The 25,834-nt window shown below is 45.5% G+C and overlaps 1 protein-coding gene across 1 annotated transcript in view; it reads left to right on the top strand.

Moving 5' to 3' along the window:
- Positions 1-25,834, top strand: part of APG5 (autophagy protein Apg5 family) — a 120,734-nt gene that overhangs the window by 73,814 nt on the left and 21,086 nt on the right. Inside the window, exon 4 of the mRNA XM_087378154.1 lies at positions 8,595-8,661. Coding sequence (XP_087234280.1) covers positions 8,595-8,661 — 67 coding nt within the window. The remainder of the gene's footprint in view (positions 1-8,594; positions 8,662-25,834) is intronic.

Here is a 25,834-nt window from a genome sequence, read left to right as displayed (position 1 = left end):
TCTACTGATAGCAGAGTGGAGGAAATTTAAGCGGCTACAAGTGACTATGGGGTCTAGGATGATTTGGAGTAAGCACGTGAGATAGTACATGCAGATTTCGCCATGACACCACTACAGGTGGATGCCATCTTCTAGACAGTGACATTCATTCATAGAGTTTGGGATGGAGACTACCGAGGTTGGCCTTGGATGTTAGAATTATTAATATATTCTAGGCAGTGGCCAATGTAATGTAATAAGTGAGTTAGGGGCACTTTTCCCTCTTGGAGGTTTTTCCCCCTACCCACGGTCTAATCTCTAACGGTTAGTGATTAGATAGGGTTTTGTCACTTAGACAAAACCCCTTATCTCTTTCTTGTACACACACTTCATTCACTTCAGTTTAGTTGACATTCGGGAGTGAACTACGTTCAGCTCACTCTCCATCTTGCTCACTCTCGCTCTCTCGCATTTTCTCACATTTGGTATCAGAGCACTTCCTTCCCTGCTCCCTACTCCCAGACTCTTGCTTCCAGCTTCCTGCTCCATCACTAAGCTTCAGCTCCCGGACGTCCGTACAGCTCCGATGCGACCTGTTGCCCGTACAGCCCGTACAACGCCTGCTTCCGTTCGTACACCTACGCGTCAGCTCGTCCGTACAGTCGTACGGGTTTTCGTATTGCGTGTTAGATTTGCCAGTGCAGTTCCGTACGACCGTATGTACATTTCCGTACCGCGCGTCAGAATTCGTCCGTATAGTTTCGTACCTTTGCGTCAGTTTTGTCCGTATAGAACGTCGGTACGATTCTATATACTTCTGTACTTGTAGGATTTTTTGCAAGCTGAAGGTGTTCGGTGTTAGTCATTTGCAGGCAGAGTTTCTTTGCAGGCTAAGTTGTGCATCAGCCATTGTTTGGCTTCGCTTTTGGGAGCACATTTAAAGCTGTAGCAGACATTGCAGTAGATCTGCAAGTTTTGGAGAATTTTGGGGCTTTTTGCAATTACACTGCAATATGGCAGTAAAATTTGGGGCTTTTGCAGGCAGAGTGCAATTTGTTCGCAGCCAGTGGAAGCGGGCGAGGATTGGTTGAAGGTTGAGCCATCGTCAATCGAGGTGGGAAGGCCGACTCGAACACTGTTGAGCTCCGTCCAACTAAAAATGCTGTGTCCGAGGAGAGGGTGAAGGCTGAGGGGAGAGAAGGGGATGAAGAATGCTAAGGGAGGGGGAGAGAGGAGAGGACTAGGGGTAGGAAAAGAGAGGTGGAAGGGGGGAGAGGCTAGGATAGAGGGTAGGAGTATAGAGAGGATGAGTAGAGAGGCTAGGATGGGGCAGGAGTAGAGAGGAGGAGGGGCTAGGCAAGGAGGTAGGAGTAGAGAGGATGAGGGGCTAGGCAAGGAGGGGGAGTAGGAGGAGCTAGGCAAGGAGGGAGAGGAGGAGGAGACAGCCTGAGGGGGGTGGAGAGAAGGACCTCGGGGAGGCAGAAGTGGCGTGGGGGAGGAGGAGACCTGCACCTGCGGGGGGTGAGGAGGTGCCGCAGGGGAGGAGAAGGCCTGTGGGGGAGAAAGGAGCTGGCTGGCGGGAAGGAGAAGGCCAGCGGGGCAGGTAGGAGTAGGCTGGGCGAGGGGAAGCAGGCCGGCGGGGAGAGGAAGGACAGCGAGAGAGGGAGGACCAGCCCGGCGAGGAGGGGCAGCAGGCCGGTGTAAGACAAAAGAAGCAATAAAATACTAGCACTATGAATAATGTAGGGAGACACATAGGTGCACATAGTTAGCTAGTGATGGGTTTTTTTGGCTCTAAAGACATCTTTTCCCAAAAAAAGATGATATGATGTAAATATTTGACTATCAAATAAAATGTTTGTAGGAACTTCCTATGGGAAGTGATGAAAACGCAATATGGATGCACTCCAGAGTAATGTACCCATGTCGGTGGTTGAATGTCAATTGTAAAGTTTTTTGTGTTTTTTAAAATACCTTGTTTTGAAGGATGGGTGTGTGCTAGTGGCAATGGTCTTGGTGCAATGTTTTTTGAGGAAAGGTAGAAGAGTGGTAAAAGGAGGCAATGACGTGGAAAATTTACATAGAGAGGTGGCTTGCATGAGGAAGCTACGATTTTACGTGGAGCCAATGCTGCAATACGTGGGGACTCGGCTCATTACGTGGGTGGCATGAAGGATTTTCCAAAAGGAGTTGTTGCTGCGTTATAGAGGAGGAGCGCAGATTGTAGAAGAGGGGAGAGAGGCTTTCCAGAAAGCGGGAGAGAAGGTGACGAATTTGAAAATTTGGAGAAGAGAAAGAGGAGAGGGCTGATTGTACGTCGCTGGTGATCTACGCTGCCTTCTGCGTTGATTGTGAGAGAGAGCTTTTGCTAGCTTGAGGCGCACGTATGAAGCTGACCCCCCCTCGCTGGAATTTTGTCGTTGGAATTTGAAGAGCTACTGATCGCTTTTTCTTGAGGTGAACGTGATTTTTGAGGAGCAGAGCTAAAGGACCGCACAAGAGACTGCTCATACACTGAGGAGAGGTTGCTGTTTACGTGAAGACAACGCTGATAGGGAAGCTGCCCATGCGTGTGGACAAGGAAGGGTGAAGACCTGTATGACATAAGTCTGGAAGATCTTGGATGATCTGCAGGAGTTGTGGCTCATTCCTATCGCTTGTGGTACCACAGATGTGCATTGTTCCCTTCTGACTGTTTCTTGTTCATTGTGTCATTTGTGCCATCTCGATTGAGAGTCTTCCTTGTGTCTTTGTGCTTGTTTGTGGCCTGTTGAGGGTATCATCTCGAGTCACTGTGGTCAGGGTACATGCTCTGGGCGTTGTGCATTTGCTCTATTTCTATTGGAGCCCATATTGCTAGTCTGATCCCATAGATAGTCCCGACCTTATCTACAGAGCTAATTGAATTCTGGTGATTGCTGGTGGTTTTTTTCTCTGCTTTTGCTTTCTTAAAATATACTCCTAGTTGTCTGAGGCATGACCATGCATGTTGAACTGGTAAACACTTCCATGGAATGAAAGATAGTTGCTTCACACCCGTCCTGTCTTCAGTTGCATAGGCTCTTTACTAGGTTCCCTACCACTTTTCTTTCATCACCAGCAGAGAGAGAGGCTGACGGAGGGGGAAGGTAGCAGCGGGGAAGGTTGAGGGCGGAGGCTAGAGGTAGGGGAGAGCTAGGGAGCAGCAGATGGAGCAGCCGGGGAGGAGCAGCAGCTCCCACATTCAGAAGGCATTCTTTAAGTTCCTCTGTAGCTACTGTTTTGGACGAAGAGAGACGTCATAAATGTGAGCATGAATTTGGAGAAAACGCTTACCTAATGGAGAACAGCAAGCAGGTAAAGAAGAGAGAGCTGAAATGCAGCTATTGTGGCAAATACGGACAGAAAGAACACTATTGCTTTCGAAAGGAGGAGGCCCTGGCTAAGCAGAACCGAGAGATCACATCTACTAGCAAGGAGAATGCTTATGCAGTAGCAGAGGAGATGGCCAGATTGTGCGTTGTTGATGGCGCCAACATGCATGCTGCTGTAGTAGCACGTAGGAGTGTCAATAAAGGTGATGGAATTTTGTATGCCAAAAACACCCCATAGGGTCGAGGCGCACTATTAGGTTTAGGTGTTTCGTGGAGTCATGAGAGTATTTTGAGATGTTTGAGAGTTGCATGAATACAACGAGTCATCGTTCAGATCATAGTCTGTCGTGTGGCTGGACGTTTTGATCGACTGCATGGTTTGTTTTGGGCAGAAGGCTTTTGATACTCACTTTTATTTGTGAGAGATGTGTGTGCTTTTGCTAATATGTTCTTATTTGTCAGCTTCGGTTCATGACTCTTTTGTTTGGGTCCTCTGAGAATTTGTTGACAGAGAACGTTTCAGTGCAGCAGGTCTTTTTCCCGTCTTCAGCTTGAGGGCGGTGTTGGAACCAAGCCTTGATGGAGTTAGGTGTGAGGGGGTTTGGTAAAACACAAGCCATGTGGCAATCTTGCATGAAATACATGCAACCTACAAAACTCCAGCGTGGCGCAGTATTGGCCGAGATTAAAAGCAGCTTTCGGAGAGTATCACACCGCATGCAGTTAATGGACAAGGTTTAGTCCATGGCGGTGTATGGGATTCTATTTCAGTAAATGGCTCAATGTACAGAGTGTGTGGATCATCTCGCAATGTAGTCGTTTGTGTCTTCAAGCTCTTCTATGAATACAAATTTTCCTACTTCAATATTACTGTGCATCTTCCATGCTATAAAAATTAGTTGTGTAGATTTTAACAACAAATAGAGTGGGAAGCTGAAGATCTAATTGCTGTTGTCCAGGAGGGAAACAAGGCAAAGTATGCTTCCAGGACAAGATGAAAAGAAGCAAGATTCTCAAACAAACCAATAAGTTCAAAGGCACTACGATATGGATAGTGGAAGAGCTCACTTAAACTCAAGGCCACTGAATTGACTAAAGTGAAGGATGCTTGAAAGGAAGGAAAATGGGCTGTTTACATGGATGGAAAAGCACTAGTTAGAGGTTTCAAATCAAAACTTAAAGACTCTTATTCTTAAATTGATGTTGTTCAGGCCACCTTTAAGATAGTATTTGAATGTAGTTATGCTATAACAATTTGGGGCTGAGATCGAGGCGACCGCGGCCACCACCTAGACGCGAGACAGCCCGACAATTACATATACGCAACATCTTCATGGCCCAGCGGAGAGACCTGACCTGACTTGATCTGGACACTCCTAACTCTTGATTCAGATTCTGCTTTTGTCTCTATTCTAATCTATTTAGACACTAGATTAGTACTTGGCAGGGGCTTTAGCTCACCCCCTTGCCCCAGCCCACAGAGGCTTGTATGAAATCTTTTTTTGATGTTGTATCACTCTGTCCCATAGACCCGCGAGGTCTTCTGAGGACGTTAATATATCTTTCTTTCTTTCTTTTCTTTCTTTCTAGGTTTTCCTAGATGATGTAAGTCCTTTTGATGTTTTATACTTTGTCCCATAGGCCCACGAGGCCTTCTGCATACATTAATATATCTGTCTTTATTTCTCTCTCTCTCTCTCTCTCTCTCTCTCTCTCTCTCTCTCTCTCTGCTCTCCGCTCCCCTAGCCTCTCCGCTCAGCCTAGCCAAGCCTCCCCGCTCCACCTAGCCTCTCCGCTCAGTGTAGCCGCTCCGCTCCCCTAGCCTAGCCTCTCCACTCAGCCTCTCCACCCAGCCTCCCTCCCTCCCCCGCCCAGCCCTACGGGCTGTCTCTCCCCCCCCCCCCCCCCCGCCTACCTTCTCCCAACCCTGTGGGTTCTCCAAGTTGGGCGGGCTGTACCTCGACGGACTGCTGGCTGCTGCGCCGGCCTCCCTCAAGACCCTCGATTGATGCGGGATCTCTCCCAGCCCCGTGGGCTGTCTCCTAGCCCCCGCGTGGGCTCCATGTCGCTGCACGACTGATTCCAGGCCACCGGGCCACTTGGAGCTGCTGTGCCACACCTGCCACCTGTTTTGCCACCATGTGCCACCCCTGACCTCTGTTAGGTACAGCAATGCAGGCCACAAGGGCCTGCGCAGACCGCACGGGCTACTAGGCCCCCCCCATACCTAATAGCTCAAGCCGCTCCAGGCTCGCCAACGTCAAGGGGCTGCCACCAAAACAGAGTACACAGGCCCCCTTACAGCCATCAAAACAGGGCCCATGTCTCGACTCCAACCCTATACCTCTGCTCCAACCAGCTCCTGACCTGCAAGAAATCAAGAATCAAATCAAGAAAGACTGTTATGGGCAGCCCTTAGGTGGTGGGCAGCCCAAAGAGCAGGAAAAAGCAGAAAAATCAGTAAAAAATACCAGAGAAAGGGGAGAGGCTATGGAAAGCTCATCCGATCAGGAAACTAGAGGGGACAAGGACAGAAAATACAGCATAATCTGGACCACAGGGCAGAAAGTAGAAATGGGAATGTCAAAGTATGCCTATCCACTATCAAAGAGGTATGTAAGCTACAGGATGCTGAAATTGAATGCCTATAAAAGAAACTGGAAGAATACAAGAAGGATGAGCTTTCAAACATACGTGTTCAGATGAATGATGCCATGGTGGGGTGGAAAGAAGAAATGCATGCAAAATGGGCAAAAGAAATCGGGAAAATGCAGATGGATATGATGTGGGAAATGGACGTGAAAAACAGTTTTCTTACATCGAAGATAGAGAGTTTGGAAGCTCAGGTGATTAGTCTTCAAGATGAGAATGCAAAATTGAAAGCAAACACACACGGAGATGAAGGGGAGCTTCAACCATCCCTACACGAGGAGCTGAATATCATCAAGGAACAAATGAGGCAGATCAAAGGGGCAAAGGGGACATCAGAAGAAGGATGCAGGATCAGAAATGAACCAAAATCTGAGAATGAAAAACTCAAAAAAAACTTGGCATCCGTGCCAGACACTATGAAGGGTAAACACGCTGAATCACCCAGAAAATCAAGAAAGGAGAGGCTGCAATTCTAGAATGGAGCGACGTGGTCAAGAAAGGCACTGCTGTCCCCAAGAAAAAGTTCATTTCAGATGCTCTAGAGGAGGATAAAAGGGGAAACAATAAAGCCCTAAATGTCTTAGTCCGAGGCCTCACAGTAGGAGATACCCCTATGGCAGATGCAAATGCATTGTTCACCAAAATGGGTGTGAACCTGACATGTGAGACAGCTTGGGGTAAGCCCGATGCACCCACAAGGCCACTTCTGATGAAGCTACGAACAGCCATGGATAGGCATGAGCACAAGGGTGACCTTGAAAGGAACCTGGATCTACCTGGACGATGACCTCACCCTCCTACAGCAGGAACACTGGAGGGAAGGTATGGTACACGTCATGGCAGCAAGAGAAGCAGGGAAATTGGCTGCATACAGAGATGGTAGAGTGATCATTTGAGAGAGAGGAGATCAGGACTGGGGGGAGAAGGAAAGGAAAGGAAGAGAAAGAGGAGGGTGAATTGTGTCAACTACAGTGGCTTCTCTGTGAAGGTCGTGTGACGACTGTGATGATCGAATTTGTCCTCTTTGTGCTTACGTCAAGATAAGATGCTATGTGAAAGCCGATCTTGTCGCCAAGGTGTTCAATTGCCAGTTATAGAGGTCGTCAAATTTGCAATGATGAAGTCGTTGTCCGGTTTAATACACGCTTCAGAGGGAACAAATCCTTTCAACGAGTAGAAACGGTGCTTCGAACAGCTTCATCAGTGGGCCTTTTTTGTGTCTTTATTCTTTGTAAGGTTTTGAAACCTTGGAACGACGTGATGGTGCATCTTTTGATCTCTTAGTTAGGAGTAACATTGAACTGGGCTGGAAGGTCGTGAACTCTACCCACTCTCTATATTTCATTGCCTGGGGAGTGAGGGTGATGCTGAATTAAAAAATGGATGGAAAAATTTCGCAAAGGTAGACCAGGATAGCTACGAAGCACAAGCGGAGACTAGGACCAAAGCCCCGTTCGTATTCAGTGGCCAAGACTTTGAGATGCGCCGTGATACGTTTTTAAAAAAAATGCCGAATCTTCTCTGTAAGACCCTTACTAGCTTACACCCGCTCTGCTCTGATACCACTGTGACACTACGACAACAAAAAGGAGGGCTCTACTCGATAAACCACCTTGCCTCGGGTTCCTCCTTCATGAGCGTGTCTCAACTTGACTTCCTTCATGCTCCCTTTGGAATCCTCCCAAGCCCAACACTTGCCACTTGTAACCTACTTGAGTGCCATGTGTCCATAATGGACCTTAGTAATTCTATGCCCCCCCTTTGGGCCTTCACATTGCACTCCATTCTATTGCAAGTGCTGTCGATCCCTCTGGTTTCCCGCTTCACCATAACCAAGCATACACTTTCCTAATTGTGGCTGACCTAACAGTTGTACAGATGCAGAGTAGGTTGGCTCAATGAATGAATGAAGATCCACAATTCGGTATGTGTTCTCACCTTCATCAGATGCAGTCATTTGGAGCAGTAAGTGCAACAGACTATTGTATTGTCTCCCATTGAGATTGATACAAAAGCAGCCTGGCAGTATGTGAAGCCACACTGAGATAGTTAATGAAAGCAGGAATGACTTTTCCATTCTCTTGCTTCCTTTTGCTTCCAACAACAAAACATTGTTGAAGGTCTCATCTTGGGTCATAATTTTGTATATGACATATATCATATACTTAATGGGACGGGTGATTTAGGGGATATTGCAAGGAGGCTAGGCACATGATAGCTTCACAAGCTTGGACTTTCTTTAGTCCCATTATAATAGTCCAAATAGTAGGACACTTCATTTTGAATTGAGCTCGAAGAGTGTTGGCATGAAATATCAATTCTTTTTGTCCTTTTTATTTTGCTCTTTGCTTGAAATTTTTTGGCAATGATAAAGTATCCATTATCTTTGTATGATAGACTCAAAACCAAAATGAAAAAAAAGCATTCATTTTATTTTCTAAAATTTTTAACACAAATAGGTTAATTGTAAAGTAATCCATGGGTATATTTTTGTCTTGGATGGTGGAGGAAATTTGAAAATAGTTTTTTTTTTGGGTGCTTATTGGACTTGTAATGAAAGCATGTGTGGTGCTTTAATTTCTTACAAGTTCAATTGGGAAATGCTGGTAGGCATATTCCTATTGGCGTGCTTTTCGACTTGCTATGCTTTGAATCAGAAAGGCCTTGGAATCTTACGGTATGCTGACACCTGTTTTTTTCACTCTTATAATTCTGACATGTCTTCTTTAATGCTTTAACAAAATTTTAAGGTTGAAAATTCACTTGGTGGTAAGTAATAGTAGAATACATCCATACTAAAAGACAAATCATGTTTGACTAGTACGATGTATATGATGATAAAAAGGGTGTGTATATCTAACTACTAGGCTTTGCAAGAAATATACCAATGATGGTGGTACTTGTAGTGTTAATACAAGGTCACCCAACAATAAGAATTTTGTGAAGGAACAAACACGATGCATGATTAATGCTAGAATGGTCCATAAGCATTGAGGAATTCTCGCCTCCCCTCGAGCAGTCCCTACCTCACTTGCAGTCTCCTTCCCTTCTCTCTTCCTCATTGCTTGGCCTCCCTCCCTAGCTCTGCCCTCACTATTCCCTCTTTCGCCCTTGGTGCCCTCTTCTTTGATATAGTAGTCAGTCTCCTCCCTATGGTTTTTTGCTGCCTGCCTTGCAGTCCTCATCCTCCCTTGTGCCATCTCTTTCTCCCCCTTGCCGTTTACTTAGAATCCACCCCTTTTGGTCTCGGTTTGTGCCACCTTGCAAACCACCCACATTAGGTCTATTGTTTGCCTATCTTGCAACCTCTACTGTCCTCATCCTCATTTCCACCATCTCTTCCTTCCCTCTCGCCATTAGCCTTCGAGCTTGTGCTGCTTGTGCAGCCCCCACCTCTCACGCCACCTTGCTTGTGTTCCTAATTTATTTTCCCTTTCCCTTGCTGACTTTCTTCTCCCAACTTCCCCGATAAGCCTCCCCTCTCAAAACATTGCTTGGGGTTGGGGGGGGGGGGCACGGGGGAACTTAGCGTTTGTTGAGAAGGTTTTTGTGTTGTGGGGCACTCACGTGGCATGGAGAGGGACAATAAGTCTCCTTAGTGGCTTGAGGTGGATCCCTTTGCCAAGTAAGACAAAGGGAAAGGAGGAACACACAAGTGGCATTGTCACTTTTGTAAAGCAGCAAAAGGTGGAGGCACGGACAGAGTGCGGGCTCATTTATTGGGAGTCAAGGGACAAGGCATAACCTCTTGCCCTTCAGTTCCAACAACAAACCTTATATGTTTGAAGGAAATTGCAAAGAGGGTAGTATTGGATCACAACCTGTGCTTCTTGATCCTCAAGGTCTAGCATTGCCAACCCTAGGTGCAGCATGTTCTTCCATGTGTGGTAGCATACGTGCTTTTGGTTCTATTTTTGCCTCCTTGTTTGGGAGTGCAACTTCATCTGCACATTTTGGTGGGGCTACCACTTTGCTATCCTCGAGAGCAAGCCTTGTGATCTCATTGTTGGAATGGTCACCTCCCCATCTGTAAGGCCCCAAATGAGGAGAGCATGGGGGAGGGAGACCTAGGGCAAGGTATGCCCAGAGAAAGGGGACAGCCACTGTACGGATCAGTACGGGCTGCTGCAGGGCAGTGTACGGAAGGTGTGCAGGGTGCGCCAGGGTCCGGACAAGGGATGAACAGAGGCGGAACAGTAGCAGCATGGAGTCACACTGTTGCAGCAGGTTTGGGCAGGTCTATGGCCTGCAAGCAGGGCTGGCAGGTGGCGGGGTAGGCAGTCCAAAGGGGATGGGCCCTGCATGAAACAAAGGGCCAGCAAAGGGCCCTAAATAGGGCTGGATAGGCAGCCAACCAGCCAACCAACTGGTTGGTTGGTTAGGGCTGCTACAGATCAGCCAGTCGGCCCAATTAGGGCTGGCTGGTCGGTTGGTTCAAGGGGGCCTTGAGCCCTGTAACAGGAGAGGCCCTGGGCCTCATTTCATCATCCAACATTCAGCAAGAAAAGGAGCAGACAGGAGCAGCCAGAAGCCACTGCCTTGGGCCTCACACTGGGGGTGAAGGAGAGTGGAAGGTGTGCTGCAGACTGAGTTCCATAAGGCTGGACCTTGGCTGTCTTCTCTGGAGCAGCAGATTTACAGCAGACGGGGCTTCCTTGGGCCTTTTCCCAGGAGGTGAAGGAGACCTAAAGAGGGCTGCAGACTGAGCTAGTAAGTGCTGCCTACCTAGGCTGATCTACAGGCAGTAAGGTAGAGAGAACCATTCTGGACAGAAAGTCTATAGACGCTCGAGATGGAGCACGCGGGTTCGAGTCTAGAGATAGCCAGCAGATAGGAGAAGTACCTTGTGGTAAGATCAGAGGACCACACCATTGGTGGGACTCTGGATCTATCTCGTTTGTATTGTGTCCATAACTTTGGATGGAAATGTATTATTTTGATGGTTTCTCTATCTGGCTGGTTCATTGTCTATTGATGAGTCTGCACATCTATTTTTATGCACATAAGTTAAGAAGTTTGTGATTCCACACCCCACACCACACTGTGTGAGCTCCTGGGCTATTCTATCAGTCTTCTGCTGTGCGTACCCTTTGTTGGGTCATTTCTAACACTCATGGCATCTTGGGAGGACATACGTAGATGCATTAGTGGGCCGTTGCTTTCATGGAGCAGATGTACCCACTTTAAAGCCCCACAGTCTGTACTTCATTGATATGGTGAAGGAGATTGCAGCCTTTGGACCATCATACACTTGTTCCCTATGTGAGGCCCCACGCACTTCAATTTTTGAGACAGAGAAATCTGCCATAGAGAAGGATTTGAATCCCAACAAAGACATGTGTCTGAGATGTGGTGTCACAGTGATGGGAGATGGATGGAGTGACACTAGGAGTTACTCTAGAGGCTCCAACTTTTTTATTAAAGCTTTTGACAATTCAAAGGAGGGGAAGTTAGCCAAGAGATTGGATAGCATTTGCATGGAGGGCATTGAGTATGGCAAACAATGTCATTCAACTTGTTTCGATGGTGAGAACTCCAACAGGGCAGCAACAAAGATTCTTGAGAAGAAGCATGGGCTGAATAATCGGTTGAAAGACATTGGTAAGTTGGATGGGTGGAGCCTTCCATTGATATGGGCAATCATGTCAATTTCATCACTCGCCACCATTATATTTTGGCGATTTTATGCAAGATATCACGAAAGAATCTCTTGAAGTATTTTGATTGAAAACTTATATGAGGCAGCTTCATGTTCTTTTGAGTGGGATGCACGGCGTGGACTTAACGCTATAGGTGGTTAAAACATTGTTTTGTATGACATTTTGGGATGATGTTGGCCTATTGCTTTAGGTCACGAAGCCTATTCTCATGACGTTGAGCCTTTTTGATGGGGATGATCCTTGTATTGGGAAGGTTTTATGAAGGGTTGGATAGGATGATTGAGACAATTCAAAGTCTAGATGCTTTGTATGGTTGGAGGAAGGAGTTAAGGGCAATTGCAACGTCTCGATGGACATAATATATTCATCTTTGTAGGCAGAAGCCTTTGTTTTGGATCCAGAATTTTAATTACAGAGGTGGTGCATGGAGCAATTTTGGAAAGAACCCATCTTAAAAGAGAAACATGCTTGGGATTTAGAAGGAAAATGATCTTGTATTTGTAAATGCAACTTGTGTTTCAAGTTTAGGGAAGAGTGCACAAGGTTAGATGAGCAAAAGCAATCCATAATTATAGAACCTAGTCGGGTGTATCTATAGGACCTCACTGGGGGAGAATCATGCACCTAAGCAACAACAAGAACGTAGGAGGTTCTTGAAGACAAGGAAGACCATACCCAACGTACCTAGGTTGCATGCCCTAAAATAGGGGTATGAGGTCTGTGGGGCCATGCCACAATTTGTGTTGGAATTGGAGTCTGCAATGTGAACATAGTTGTGGTTTGGGTTGTCTTAGTGTGAGTAGGTTTAGTGGTTTTAGGCTTTGTGTGAATCTGTAGTGTCACATCAACCAAGGTCAACAGGTTCTTTGCCTCTTCTTGTCTTCACTGCCTGTTTTCTACATGGTATCAGAGCTACATATTTGATCATACTTGATAGAGCTGCAGCTTCCATGTATAGCTCTTGCACTAATATAAGAATCGATGGCGTGATGGCTGATATTTGAAAGACTATCGCTCCCTTAAGTGAGATTCAGGCATCAACCCACTCAGTTGTGTAATAGGGAAGTTCAATGGAGTGGGTGTAATGAATGTTTCTTCTATGCGGTTTGTCGGTGAGGGTTGAGAAATCTGTGAGCAACAAGCGGAGGAGTCAAGAAACTTTCACAAGGCCTTGGTTGTTTCTTTCTGGAAATGAGTTTAGTTGAATGCATTCTCTTTGTTGTAACTACTTTCCCCTCCCCAAGTCACCTCACGACTTTGGGATGACGGTTACATAGTTGGAACGTCGTGTTATCTACGCGATGGCAAAAGAGGTGCTCTACTCTTGTTGACGACGGCAACCTAGTTGTGAAGTTGTTCTGTTTGCCTCTAATCGGTGTTAGCTCAAAATAGAATCACCATGCTTTGGCATCCTTGTGCCAACCTAAAGTCGGCATTCCTTGTTGCAACTATGTAAAGAAATTGATTGATGAAAACTCTAGCTGAAACCCTCACCAAGGTTCAAGAAAATCGAATTTCTCATTCTTCCTTAAGCCACTGTTGGACTAGTGTAAGGTTGGTAACCATCATTTTGCGAGTGACCGACTACAATTTGTTTTTATGGCAACTTCAAGCCATCAATAAGCTAGGTAGGTTTTGTTGGACCCGTCTAAGATTGTTGACCATTGTTTTGCGAGTGGTCGACCGCAATTTCTTTTTTATGACAACTTGAACCCGTCAATAAGCTAGGCAAGTGCGAATGCATCCCATGCTTTTGTTGCTTCGCCTCACGACTATCACGTGCCACCTCCTCAAGCCACTTTTGTCCATACAATTCGACCGTGCATTTGCAATAAGAATGGGTGCATCGTGGCATCGTAAGATGTCTCGCTTGAATGGATTAGTTGGTGCTGGAGATGTTGAGAGGAGTAAACGGAAAAAATAATAGGGATCTCATACATCGTATTGACTTCAACTCGTCGGCTAACCAAGGATGGAACACGCTAAGAGGTACTGTTGGAACCAAAGTTACCAATTCTAAGGTCTTTTTAAAGCTTAAATTTTATGAGCTTTGAATGATATACCCTGATGAACTCAATGATGATTTGGCTACAATGTACTCCATCATTAATCAGCTCACAAGTTTTAAAAGTGATTCTGACAATGAGGACAAGATGGTAGTCTTGATTAAGAATGTAACTCGATTCCAAAGGGAAGTACTTCAAGTTGCTTCAAGTACATTTGAAGAAATGGTTTTCTTACTGCTTGAGAAACACAAGGATGACAACATCGGCAAAAATGAAGGCACGGAGATGGAAGGATGGGAGCCATGCAACAAGGTGTCCTTGTAGCCTGAGAGACAAATTGGGTGAAGCCGATTTCTAAGAACAAAGACAAAAACCAGGTCACCAACTACAAGACTATCATGGTGGGCTTTGCAATGGGAGGACTACTCAGCACCATTTTGAAGCAAAAGTTAGCACATTGATAGAGACGAATGGAAAAGGGGCATTGGGGCAAGCATGTTCTAGACCTAAACATAGTACAGTGGACCATTTGATCATCTTAAGGGTCTTAATAGAGGAGAGTTGCTTGAAAGACGTTGCCCAAGCAAAGGAGGAGCTCTGACACATTCTGGAGCAAAGCACACACACCACTGTACACGTTTGCTTTTGAGTACGCCCTTACATCGTGCACGCCGCGTGGCGCGTGAGTACATGCATAATTTGTGTTGTAATAGTTCATCGCACTAGGCCCATAGACCAATTTGTTCTCTAGTGGACAAAAAAAGATCCCTCGCACACCGTCAGGCTCCTCTTGTGCTTGATGCCTCTGCTAGGATCATCACAATGATGCTTCCATGGGCTCATAGAGTCTTTTGTGTATTGGTGTTTCTATGATTATGATTACGTTGTATTTGTCTTGGGTGATTATGATTGTGTTGGTGTTTCTATGATTTTGATTATGTTGTATTTGTCTTGGGTGTGGATGGCCGCTTAGAGGTTCCACCTTTTTCAGCTCATTGTATCAGGCTTACCTCAAAAAAGAGGTGCTAGAAAATACATCAACTGAAGATCTCAGTATATGCCAAATATACATCCTGATCTATCTGGCGAGTTTGCAAGCAATCAAAGAAAGATTGCTGCAGAGAACGCTTAAAGAAAGAAAACAAAGAAAAATTGGGATCACTAAAGACTTTACAATTGCGGTCTGTCCATAAAGTCCAAAGTGCCCAATAGCAAGCCCAAACAAAGAAAAGATGAAACTTCAGTCGCTATGGATGAAAACCAAAGAGCCAAAAAAATTTCCCAAAGAGAAGAGTCGGGAATCTCGCTCGTAGCCTCTATCGAAGAGAATCCAAAAACTGCCGAGAAGAAGGGCAATGCCAGAATAAATGAGGCACAGTCTCCTGAGAAATCAGACACCGATGACATAAAGCAGGAGCAATGTGCCTACGGGCCAGCAACTGCCCAGATGGAAAAATTCCCAGAAGCACTCGCCATAAAAAAACTGATGGAGAGTGTGAGGGAGAGATAGAGTAGGGAGTAGAGAGACACACTCACAGTAGTCACACACCAGTGGGTGGGGATAAAAGAATGAGTGGTACCTCCCCAAGTACACACAAGTATATATATATGGATAAGACTAGGGTCACTAAGTACCTAAGTACAATGTGTACTTAGTGTACTTAGTAGTACTAGATTAATACTGTTACAAGGGTGGCCAGTGCCTTTACCCCAACAACCTCCCACTTAAAGGCAGTGTGCCCATAAGAGAGAGTAAAAGAAAAAAACAGCAATATACATCATTATGTACAGGACCAGTTGGTCTGCTTATCCAATTCCCATAAGCCGTCTGCAGTGTGCAAACCGCTCAGCAGCCAATCCTTTTGTCAACAGATCTGCTGGATTGTCATCAGTGTGAACTTTCACAAGCTGAAGTTGCTTGTTCTCAAGCACCTCCCTGATAAAATGATACTTCACATCGATGTGCTTCGTCTTTGCATGAAAAACAGGATTTCGTGCCAACTGTATGGCACTCTGACTGTCACAATGCAACAATGGAGTATCACTAGAGTAGCCCAAATCTGCCACTAGCCGAGATAGCCATATAGCTTCCTTGCACGCCTCAGTGGCTGCAATATATTCAGCTTCTGTAGTAGACAAAGCAACGCATTGCTGCATTCTAGATACCCACGACACTGCACCTCCAGTGAAAGTGAAAACATAGCCGGTAGTAGACTTCCGGGTATCAGGGTGACCGGCATAATCAGAGTCTGTATAACCCTGCACTTTTGCATCTTGACTGCCGAAACATATACACAAGTCCTGTGTACCCTTTAGGTATCTCATGACACCTTTCACTGCATTCCAATGCTTCTTGCCAGGTTTAGCCATGTATCTGCTAACCACTCCCACTGCAAACGCAATGTCGGGCCTGGTTGCAACCATAGCATACATGAGACTGCCACAAGCTGATGCATACGGAATCTTTGACATCTCAGCTCTCTCAGCATCTGTCTGAGGGCTGTCCAAAGCGCTGATTTTCACATAAGGAGGTAATGGAGTACCAATACTCTTCCCTCCCTCCATGTGAAATCTCTGCAAGACCTTGCCAATGTATTCCTTCTGAGACAAGTATAGCAACCGCTTTTTCCTATCCCGAAGTATGCGCATACCCAATATATGGTTGGCATCACCAAGATCCTTCATATCAAAGGTCTGGTGCAATCTCTTTTTCAAGGCATTCATTTCCTTATGAGATTTTCCAGCAATTAACATGTCATCCACATACAAAATGAGGATAAGTAAACTGCCATCTGAAGCTTTCTTGGTATATAAGCAGTGATCAATGTCACTTCTCCTGTAACCCTGGGTTCGCATGAATGTATCAAACTTATGATACCATTCCCTGGGTGCCTGCTTTAGACCATAAAGACTTTTCTTCAGTCTGCATACAAGCTTCTCTTTGCCCTTCACTGTAAAACCCTCTGGCTGCTGCATAAAAATCTCTTCATGTAAATCACCATGAAGAAATGCTGTTTTGACATCCATTTGGACCAAATCCATATCTGCATGTGCAACCAATGCTAATACAGTTCTGAGTGTTGTCATTTTGACAACGGGAGAGAATATCTCCTCAAAGTCAACACCATATTCCTGCTTGAACCCTTTGGCAACCAGTCTGGCTTTATGCCTTGGCTTTTCACCAGGTGTGACTTTAAGTCTATAAACCCATTTGCATGGCAGTACCTTCTTACCAGTAGGCAAGGGTACCAATTCCCAAGTGCCATTCTTGTGAAGACTGTCCATTTCAGACTTCATAGCAAGATCCCATTGAACCTTGTCTGCCCTCTGCCTAGCCTCTTTGTAGCATGAAGGCTCTCCACAATCAGTGAGCATCAAATAATCAATGCCTGGAACAAATCTTTCTGGCTGCCGCGTCTGTCTGGTTGACCTTCTAACCCAAAGACCATCATCTTGAGCTGGCTGTCCAGCCTGTTCATCACCCAGATAAGGTGGCTGTTCCATGTTTCCTGGCTGCACTTGCATGTCAGGAAGATCACCTAACTGTGTCTCATCCATTGGGATGTTTTCTGCCATAACTGGCTGTCCATTAGGATCTGCTGCAGCATCATTTAATGGCTGATTATGCTGCTGTTGTGGCTGATTTACAGCCTGTCTGTGTTGCCCATGATGCCTGTCATCATCAATAGTTACTTTTAAAGGTTCCTGCTGTACAACAGGTTCCTTGAACATGATGGTTTCATCAAACACGACATCATTGCTGCGTATAAGTTTTCTGTTCTTGGGATCCCAAATCCTGTAGCCCATCTCACCTTTGTCACCATAACCTAGGAATATGCATTTAAGAGACTTTGGATCCAGTTTAGTTCTGTCCTCCCTGCGTACATGCACATACGCGACACAACCAAAGACCCGTAGGTGTTTGTAAGACGGAGGCTTGCCCGTCCATGCTTGTTCAGGCACACCACCACATAGTCTCTTGTTTGGTGACCTGTTAATAAGGTGCACAGCTGTCTTTACAGCTTCAGCCCAAAATGTGTGGGGCAATGCAGCATGTGACAACATGGATCTGACTTTTTCTTGAATGGTCCTGAACATTTTTTCAGCTGTACCATTTTGTGGAGGATCATATGGTGCAGACAAAACCCTTTGGATACCCTTTGCCTCACAGAATTCTTGAAATTCTTTGGACAAGTACTCTCCACCATTGTCAGATCGTAAGGCTTTCAGTTTTTTGCCTGTCTCATTTTCAACTAGTGCAACAAACTTAGTGAAAGCCTTGAACGTATCACTCTTCTTTCTGAGAGTGTAAACCCACACTTTGCGGGTGGCGTCATCTATGAATGACAGTATGTACTTTGAACCTCCTAAAGAGAGTGTAGGCATCTCACACATATCTGTATGTACTAGCTCCAAGAGCTGTAATTTCTGATTTGACCTTCTCTTATGAGGTATTTGTACTTGACGACCGTAGAGACAAAATTCACATTTCTGCAAATCTGAATATTTTAGACTCGGCAAGTAACCAAAATGAGCCAATTGCTCCATTCCCTTAATACTCATATGACCAAGCCGGCTATGCCACAATGAAATCTTTGGCAGCTCGGTGGCATTTACATCAGAATGCGGACAATGTCCAGCATGAAGTGAGTACAAAGTATCAACCTTAGGACCCCTGGCAATAGCCATTGCCCCTTTGCTGATTTTCCATTTCTGATTACCAAAGGTGGTAAGATAACCATCATCATCCAACAACCCTGTGGAAATCAAGTTCTTCTTCACTTCAGGAACATGCCTGACCCCTTTAAGCATTAACTGCTGGCCATTTTCAAGAACAAGCCTGACATCACCTATACCAATGATAGAACATGCATGGTTATCACCAAGAAAGACAACTCCCTTCTGCCCTCCTGCATATCTGACAAACAGATCTCTGTAGGATGTCACATGAAAGGAAGCACCTGAATCTATAATCCAGGAAAACATATCTGATCCATCACCAGCATGAAGTGTATGAGCCTCCAGTGAAGAGGTGAAACATATCTCATGTCCACTGTCACTGTCACTAACATAAGTAATATTCAGCTCTTCTTTTTCTTTGCCCTTAGACTTGCCTTGAGCCTTGCCTTCTTTGGCTCTCTGGTCATTCTTCTTTTGAAAACACTTTTTCTCAATATGTCCCTTCTTGCCACAATAGTTGCATACAAGATCACTCTTAGAGCGGGACTTGCTCCTTTCTCTTTCTTTGTCTTTACCACGTGTTTTGGACCTGCTGCGTGCATTCAAAGCATTTGACTTCCCAATAGCATTGTTCTTTCTGTTCATCTCTTCCTGTAGAAGAGCACTCTCCACATCTGCAAATACCAGAATGGTTTTTGAGTTGCTGGTAGAAGTCCTGAATGTGTCCCATGACTCAGGTAGAGAACATAGGATGAGTGTAGCTTTCAGCTCATCATCGAGCTTCAACCCCTGGTTGATCACCTGGCTGAATATGCTGTTAAACTCAATAATATGAGTGGACATAGCTGTCCCTTCCTTCATTTGAAGACCAACAAGCTTTTTTAGCCAGTAAGCTTTTCCCGTGGCACTTTTCTTGGCATAAGTATCCTCAAGACGTTGCCACATCTCCCACGCAGTAGGTTCATCCCTGATGCCTACAACCAGTGAATCAATAACTGTAAGCATAATGGTCGACCTGGCCAAGCCGTCCATCTTCTCCCACTGCTCATCAGTAATGTTGGAAGGCTTAACACCCTTCTCCTTTATAGGTTTGTACTGGTCCTTCTGCATCAACACATTGTAGCACTGTGTCCTCCATATGTCGTAGTTTTTAGCTCCTTCGAGCTTCTTTATCTGGAACAAGGACGACACGTCGCTGCTGGAACTCATGGTAAATAAAATAGAGTTTGACTCCCTGTAGTCGTGCAATTAAGCACTAGTTACTCCAAGAAAATTCCCCCGCAGCGGAAGTACGATCAGAAAATGAACTTGGTACTGTTTCAGTGGCATAAAACCAACTGAAAGTCTTTCTCCCACTTGCTGCAGAAACAGTACAGCAATCTGTTCCTGTCTGTTTTGCTGGCGAAAGTGTGGTACAGCTCTTTCAAAGTGCTCCAGAAAAATCCCAGAACTATTTTGAAAAAATAGCAGTACTTTTTGACCTTTTTGACAGTAAAATCTGGTCAAACTTGCTGGTTGACAGTCCCGGACTGTCAAAAAACAGTGAATCTCAGATTGTGGATGAAGATCTCTGATTTTAGACCTCCATATGCTCCAGAAACTTCTCCCCCAACTGAATTCACAGTTTGGAAGTGAGATTGCTCAAAAGCCCTTTGAAAGCATGAAGAAAATCAGAGATTTGACCCCAATTAAAAGATTGATCTTTGACCAAAAAAAAACTGTAAGTCAAATTTGCACTTTTAAAGCATAGTAGTGCTGTACGAGATAGCCTGATGCATGTAGAGTGCTCCCACTTGACAGATTTCTGGTCAGGCTACAAAAGCCCCAAATTTGACTAAAGTCAAACTTGGTCAAAATCGACCAAATCTGTACCAAATGTGGATGTACTTGCAGCAACAAACTAAAGCATTTGTCCCAAGCATAATAGCATCAAAAGCCCCTTGAATTGGCTGCACAGTCCGTGCATTAACACAGTAAATGGCATCAACTGCTACTGCTCACAAGGCATGTGCGGGTACACACTGACAAAAGCATAAACCTCTGCCCAAGTGTCAAGCATACACACTTCTAGCACAGAAACTTTGGCAAGCTGCTCTGCAAATCCACAGGAACCTTCACAGCATAATCACCCTCTTCGGGCTGTCCAAGCATCAATTCCCAGACACAAAAGGCCTGCACACAACCCGGAGCTGTTACTGGAAGCCCAACTCAGTCACACAGCTCTCACAGGCTGTCAATAATGCCAAATCCCTGAAGTTCTGGCCTGCGCAAATGCAGCCCTTGGCTGCGATGTGCAGCCAAGCCCTAATTGTGGCTCGCAGCTTTGGCTTGCAAGCAAGCGCAAAGGCGCTACTGCAAGCCTTTGGCTGCGTCGTGCAGCCACACGTGGGCTGAGCCGCCTCGTTCCTGCCTTTCAGCAGCTCCAGCTACGTTGCCGCCGCCGCTCCACGCTCGCGCCTCGCCGTTCAGCAGCCCTTGGCTGCGCGCCGCCGCTCCACGCTAGCGCTGCTGCTTTCAGCAGCTCTTGGCTGCGCGACGCCGCTCCACGCTCGCACCTCGCCGTTCAGCAGCCCTTGGCTGCGCGCCGCCGCTCCACGCTCGCGCTCCGCCGTTCAGCAGCCCTTGGCTGCGTGCCGCCGCTCTGGCTATCGCTGCCCGAACTGCCGCCTTGCAGCCGTTGGCTGTGTTGATGCGATCCGTCCGTACGGCTGTACGGACGATGTACGGCCGTACGGACTTGTCCGTACGGTAGGGGTAGGCTAGGTAGAGAGAGGGAGTGGAAGCAGAGGGAGAGAGCCCGTTGGCTCTGATACCAGTTGATGGAGAGTGTGAGGGAGAGATAGAGTAGGGAGTAGAGAGACACACTCACAGTAGTCACACACCAGTGGGTGGGGATAAAAGAATGAGTGGTACCTCCCCAAGTACACACAAGTATATATATATGGATAAGACTAGGGTCACTAAGTACCTAAGTACAATGTGTACTTAGTGTACTTAGTAGTACTAGATTAATACTGTTACAAGGGTGGCCAGTGCCTTTACCCCAACAAAAACATGTTGTCGAAGTGGAACCTTGTATGTCCAAAGTTGCCGCAGTCTTTTTCTCCACCACTTAGTTGGCCGATGCATTCACCAAAGAGAATTACGCCTTTTTGAAACCCAGGGTTGAGGCAAAAGGATTTTGTATAATGCAGGCACAGTAATTTGAGATAGCCTCAAAGGATGAGAGGAGGACCCAAGGGAAGTCAATGTCCAATCCTCTAATCGATCCTGGAGCTCCAAAGGGGGAATCGGAAAGCATACAAGTGATTTGCTGCCACAAAGTACGATAATGAGAACCCAAACCATACTGTGTGGCTGCCAGAGGAAAGGGAAGCATAGAGCCATCATCATGATTAACATCAGCAACAGTATTGATACCTTTTAAAGAAATAAAGTAAGAACGGCGAGGTTCCTGTAAAGCAAGCGGAGGTTGAAAAACTTTTGACCAGTGAATGCTTTCAGCCCGCAAAGAATTACCCATCAGGACTGTCGACCATGCCATTCCAGGTGAGACAGAATATGCTTCTAGTCAAGAAGCGAGTTGGAGACCATAGGGCAGCCGTGCAAAGTGCCATCAATGCACCCAAACAAGAAATCCCACTGAGTGGGTTGCCAATAACCAAAAGCAGGAGTACTGATATGTGTCACCAGAGATTGAATCATGAGAGCCCAGGGCTGATCACCTTTCAAAAATTGCAGCAACATTTCCCCCTTGTGAGCAAGGATGTGCACCTGGATATTAGTGATATTCAATCCTCCATGCATTTTAGGGGAACAAATTCGATGCACCAAAAGTAGTCTGAGACTTTTTCTGCCATGTTTGGAACACCAAAAGATTTCCATAATGACAGACATAAAGGAAGCAAGGTCTGCCTTGGTGAACATGATCAAAGGCAAATAAAATTGAATGTACGCCACAAGAATGGACTGCACTATTCGGAGGCGAACATGTAAAGGCCAAGTTGCCAGTTTCCAATATTCAAGCTTTTTCTGGAGCTTGATTAGAACCCAATCAATTTGCTGTCGACGAGTAAGTCCCCAGCCCAAAGGATAACCAAGGTGACGAACTAACTGAGTGGGTGGGATGATCTCCCCTGGCCATAAGAGACTGTGCCAATCTTTAAGATGCAATGGGAGCAGCTTAGACTTTTGAAAGTTAACATGAAGGCCGGTTGCCAAACCATAAACTGAAAGGGCTTGCATCAAAGCAAAAAGATCAGTCGGAGTATTCCTTGGAGTAAAGAAAGAATCATCAGCGTAGGCCTGAGCAACCATGCTGCGATTTTCATCCAGTTCCAAACCATGGAGAGAATGTGTAGCCACTAGATGATCAATGTATTGCAGCATAGGACGAGTAGCAATAGCATACAGTAAGGCACTAAGGGGACAGCCCTGACGAACCGAACTACGAAGAGTCCATTCTTCAGAAATGTCTCCAGAAAGAATACAAGCAGCATTGCTATCCCTGTAGAGCCAATAAATAACCTGCTGCATTTTTATTCCAAAGCCCAAGGATCGCATTGTTTGCGAGATGAACTCCCATTGAACTGTGTCAAAGGCTTTGGCAATGTCAATATGTAAGAGCAAAACATCCTACTGCGTGTACTTGGCATATTCAATCCCAACATAAGCATTGGCGATATTGTCCATGATATGCCTACGAGGAACAAAACCATATTGGGAAGGATGCAGCCCATCATGCAGATAGCCTTTGATACGGTCAACAAGCATTTTAGCTATGATCTTATAAATAATTGGCATGAGCGTGATTGGTCTCCAATCAGTGATAAAATCAGAAATATGTTTCTTAGGAAGGAGGTTTACCAGTCCCTTTTTCCATGACAGAGGCATTTGCTGATTTTCCCAAGCTGAATTAGCCATTTGTAGCAGAGGGGATTTGAGGCTATCCCAGAAAGCAAGAAAAAATTCAACAATGAGGCCATCCCATCTTGGAGATTTCCATCTACCACAGGATGTATTTGCATCTGACAATTCCCTTTCAGTGAAGGGAAGTTCCAGTTTCAAAGCTTGAGCTTGAGAAAGAATTGAACGGACATGCTGTAAAAGAAGTTGACTTGTAGACAAAATCTCAGGAGAAGGAAAGTCCACATGTCCAAAATGGGAGGAGAAGTGCTGCACACAAAAATCAGCAAGTTCAGAGCGAGATGAAGACCAAGAACCATGAGGCATCCGGACCCAACAAATATTTGCTGCCTGTCGTTTGTTATGCAAACTTTTGAAAAATTGCTTCGAAGAGCAGCCTTTATCCAAAAAAGCCCTTTGTTGAGATCAGGTTTCCCATTTAGCAAGCTTTCTTCGATCATTTGATTGGAGACAGAATTTGGCCCGACATAAGTGCATGCTTTCATCAGAAGACAAAGGCCGAAGGTGACTAAGCTTAGTCAGACTTTGGCAAGTGAGTTTAACGTGCACAACAGTCTCCCGTGTGGCTTGCATAAATGATTTACCATAATCCTGAATCACAGCTTGCATTCGAGCAACAAAAGCTTGCCATGCATAATCCAGATCAAAAAGCATCTGAGAAGAGAGAGGTTGAATGGCATCAGAAACCATAACTTTAAAATCAGCGTGTTCCAGATAACTGCTATTCACCAACAAAAGCCTCCTGCAAGGCAATCTGTCACTAGGAAAGTCATGCATGGAGAGCCTCAACCAAAGAGGTGTATGATCATAATACGTGAAGGCATGATCAACCCAAAGTTGACAGGTAAAGGCATCACAATGCTAAGGATCAACCTGATACCATCTGTCCAGCGTGCCTGATAAGAAGATTGAGCATTGTGTTGAAAGGTATAGCCCGGGAGTGTGGGCTGTAATTCCTTCCAGAGATCCACCAAATGCAGTTGAACCAAAAAGTCCGACCATGCTTGCTGTTCATAAGCCAACATATGAGTGTGACCCGAAGTACTATCTCTCGGTTGCGGAGCATTGTTGAAATCACCACAGATGAATGCATAATGTGTCCACTGATAATTATGCATGGCATCCCAAATCAAAGCTCGACCATTGGAAGATTGAGGGGCATAGACCGATGCAAATTTAAATATTTCTCCTTGAAACAAGCATTGCATAATAATCCATCTACCATGGCGATCATTGAGAGCCACACCGGGCTGAAGATCATGCCTTACCAAAAAAGCCACTCCAGAGAAAGAGTGCTCGCCAGCATAGAAAATATCATAACCAGCAAAATGTCCTGTGTGACCAGCATACATGTGCTGATTATGTTCCTGCAAAGCCACTATGTCTGGCTGCAATTGTTTGACATACATCCACACAAGTTTCCACTTTCTACGATCACACAAACCCTTCACATTGAGTGTAACACATTTGATGTGGTCAAGCATATTTACAGCTATGGGACAATTATGTACAGCAATAAACAAACTGACTATGGCTGCATCTCTATCTCAATATTAGGACCTCTGCCCAGAGAAGAGGAATCAGCCTGAGGGGAAGACAATAGAGCAGCAACGTCCTCTTCTGGGAAGAGGGTACGATTGGCAGTGACTGCAACGCAAGTCAAACCAATGCCAGAGTTTTCAGCTGGTGTCTTGGCCTGTGAAGATGCACCATTCCAAGTCCTGGATAGTAGAGGTTTCCTAGGAGAGAGAACTTTGCAAGGAGTTTGCCATCCTTCATCCAAATTTTTACCCTTCACCTGAGACTGAGAGACCGAGGGCATAGGAAGAGGAGCAGTAGCATTCGAGACAACCAGGGCTTTTTCTTTGTCTTGAACATCAAAAAACTGTTTTACCCCTTTGTTTTTTACCACAGAAGAGGCATTGGCATTCTTACTTTGAGGCGGAACCATTTCAGCTTGTACTGACATAGTTTGTACTGGCATTCTGGGAGCTTGGGAAGGGCATTGTGAAGCCATATGCCCAAATTGCTTGCATTCAAAGCAAGCACTTGCAAACAGCCCCCATTTCAGCTTGTAGAAAGCACTGCCCATGGAAACATTATTGACAGTAACTAACCACCCAGGGTTCTAGTCAACCAATTGCCAACATCTGCAGCAGCAGGCATCTGTCCCGAAAAGAAAATAATGTTGGCATGTATGGCATAATCCTTCACGGGGTCGAAGATATCATCTACCTCAATCATGATACCTGTGGTAGGAACCGGATCATTCCAACTTTTCCTCGTATCCTCAAAGCCCTCATGAATTACTTCATATACTAGCTGAGCCTCTGCAGAGGCATGTCATAACCTGCTTTTGCTTTTTGCTATGAAGCGATCTTTCTTTGTGAAAGGTCTTCTCATATGGACAATCTGCCATTGTGGCAGAGGGAGAGAAGGAATAGAAGAAGGACAGCAGGGCAAGAGAAGAAAGGACAGCAGGAAAGAAAAAAAGACAGCAGCAGCCCAAAGGAGAACAGAGAGCATAGAGAAAAGAACAAATAAAAAAACAAAGAAGGGACAAAAGAACAGAACGGAC

Source organism: Dipteris shenzhenensis, chromosome 8 (genome assembly GCF_047967505.1).
Source record: "Dipteris shenzhenensis isolate YYH24624 ecotype China chromosome 8, Dip_SZ_1.0, whole genome shotgun sequence".
Lineage (NCBI taxonomy): Eukaryota > Viridiplantae > Streptophyta > Polypodiopsida > Gleicheniales > Dipteridaceae > Dipteris > Dipteris shenzhenensis.
This window is presented reverse-complemented; position numbering and strand designations above follow the sequence as displayed.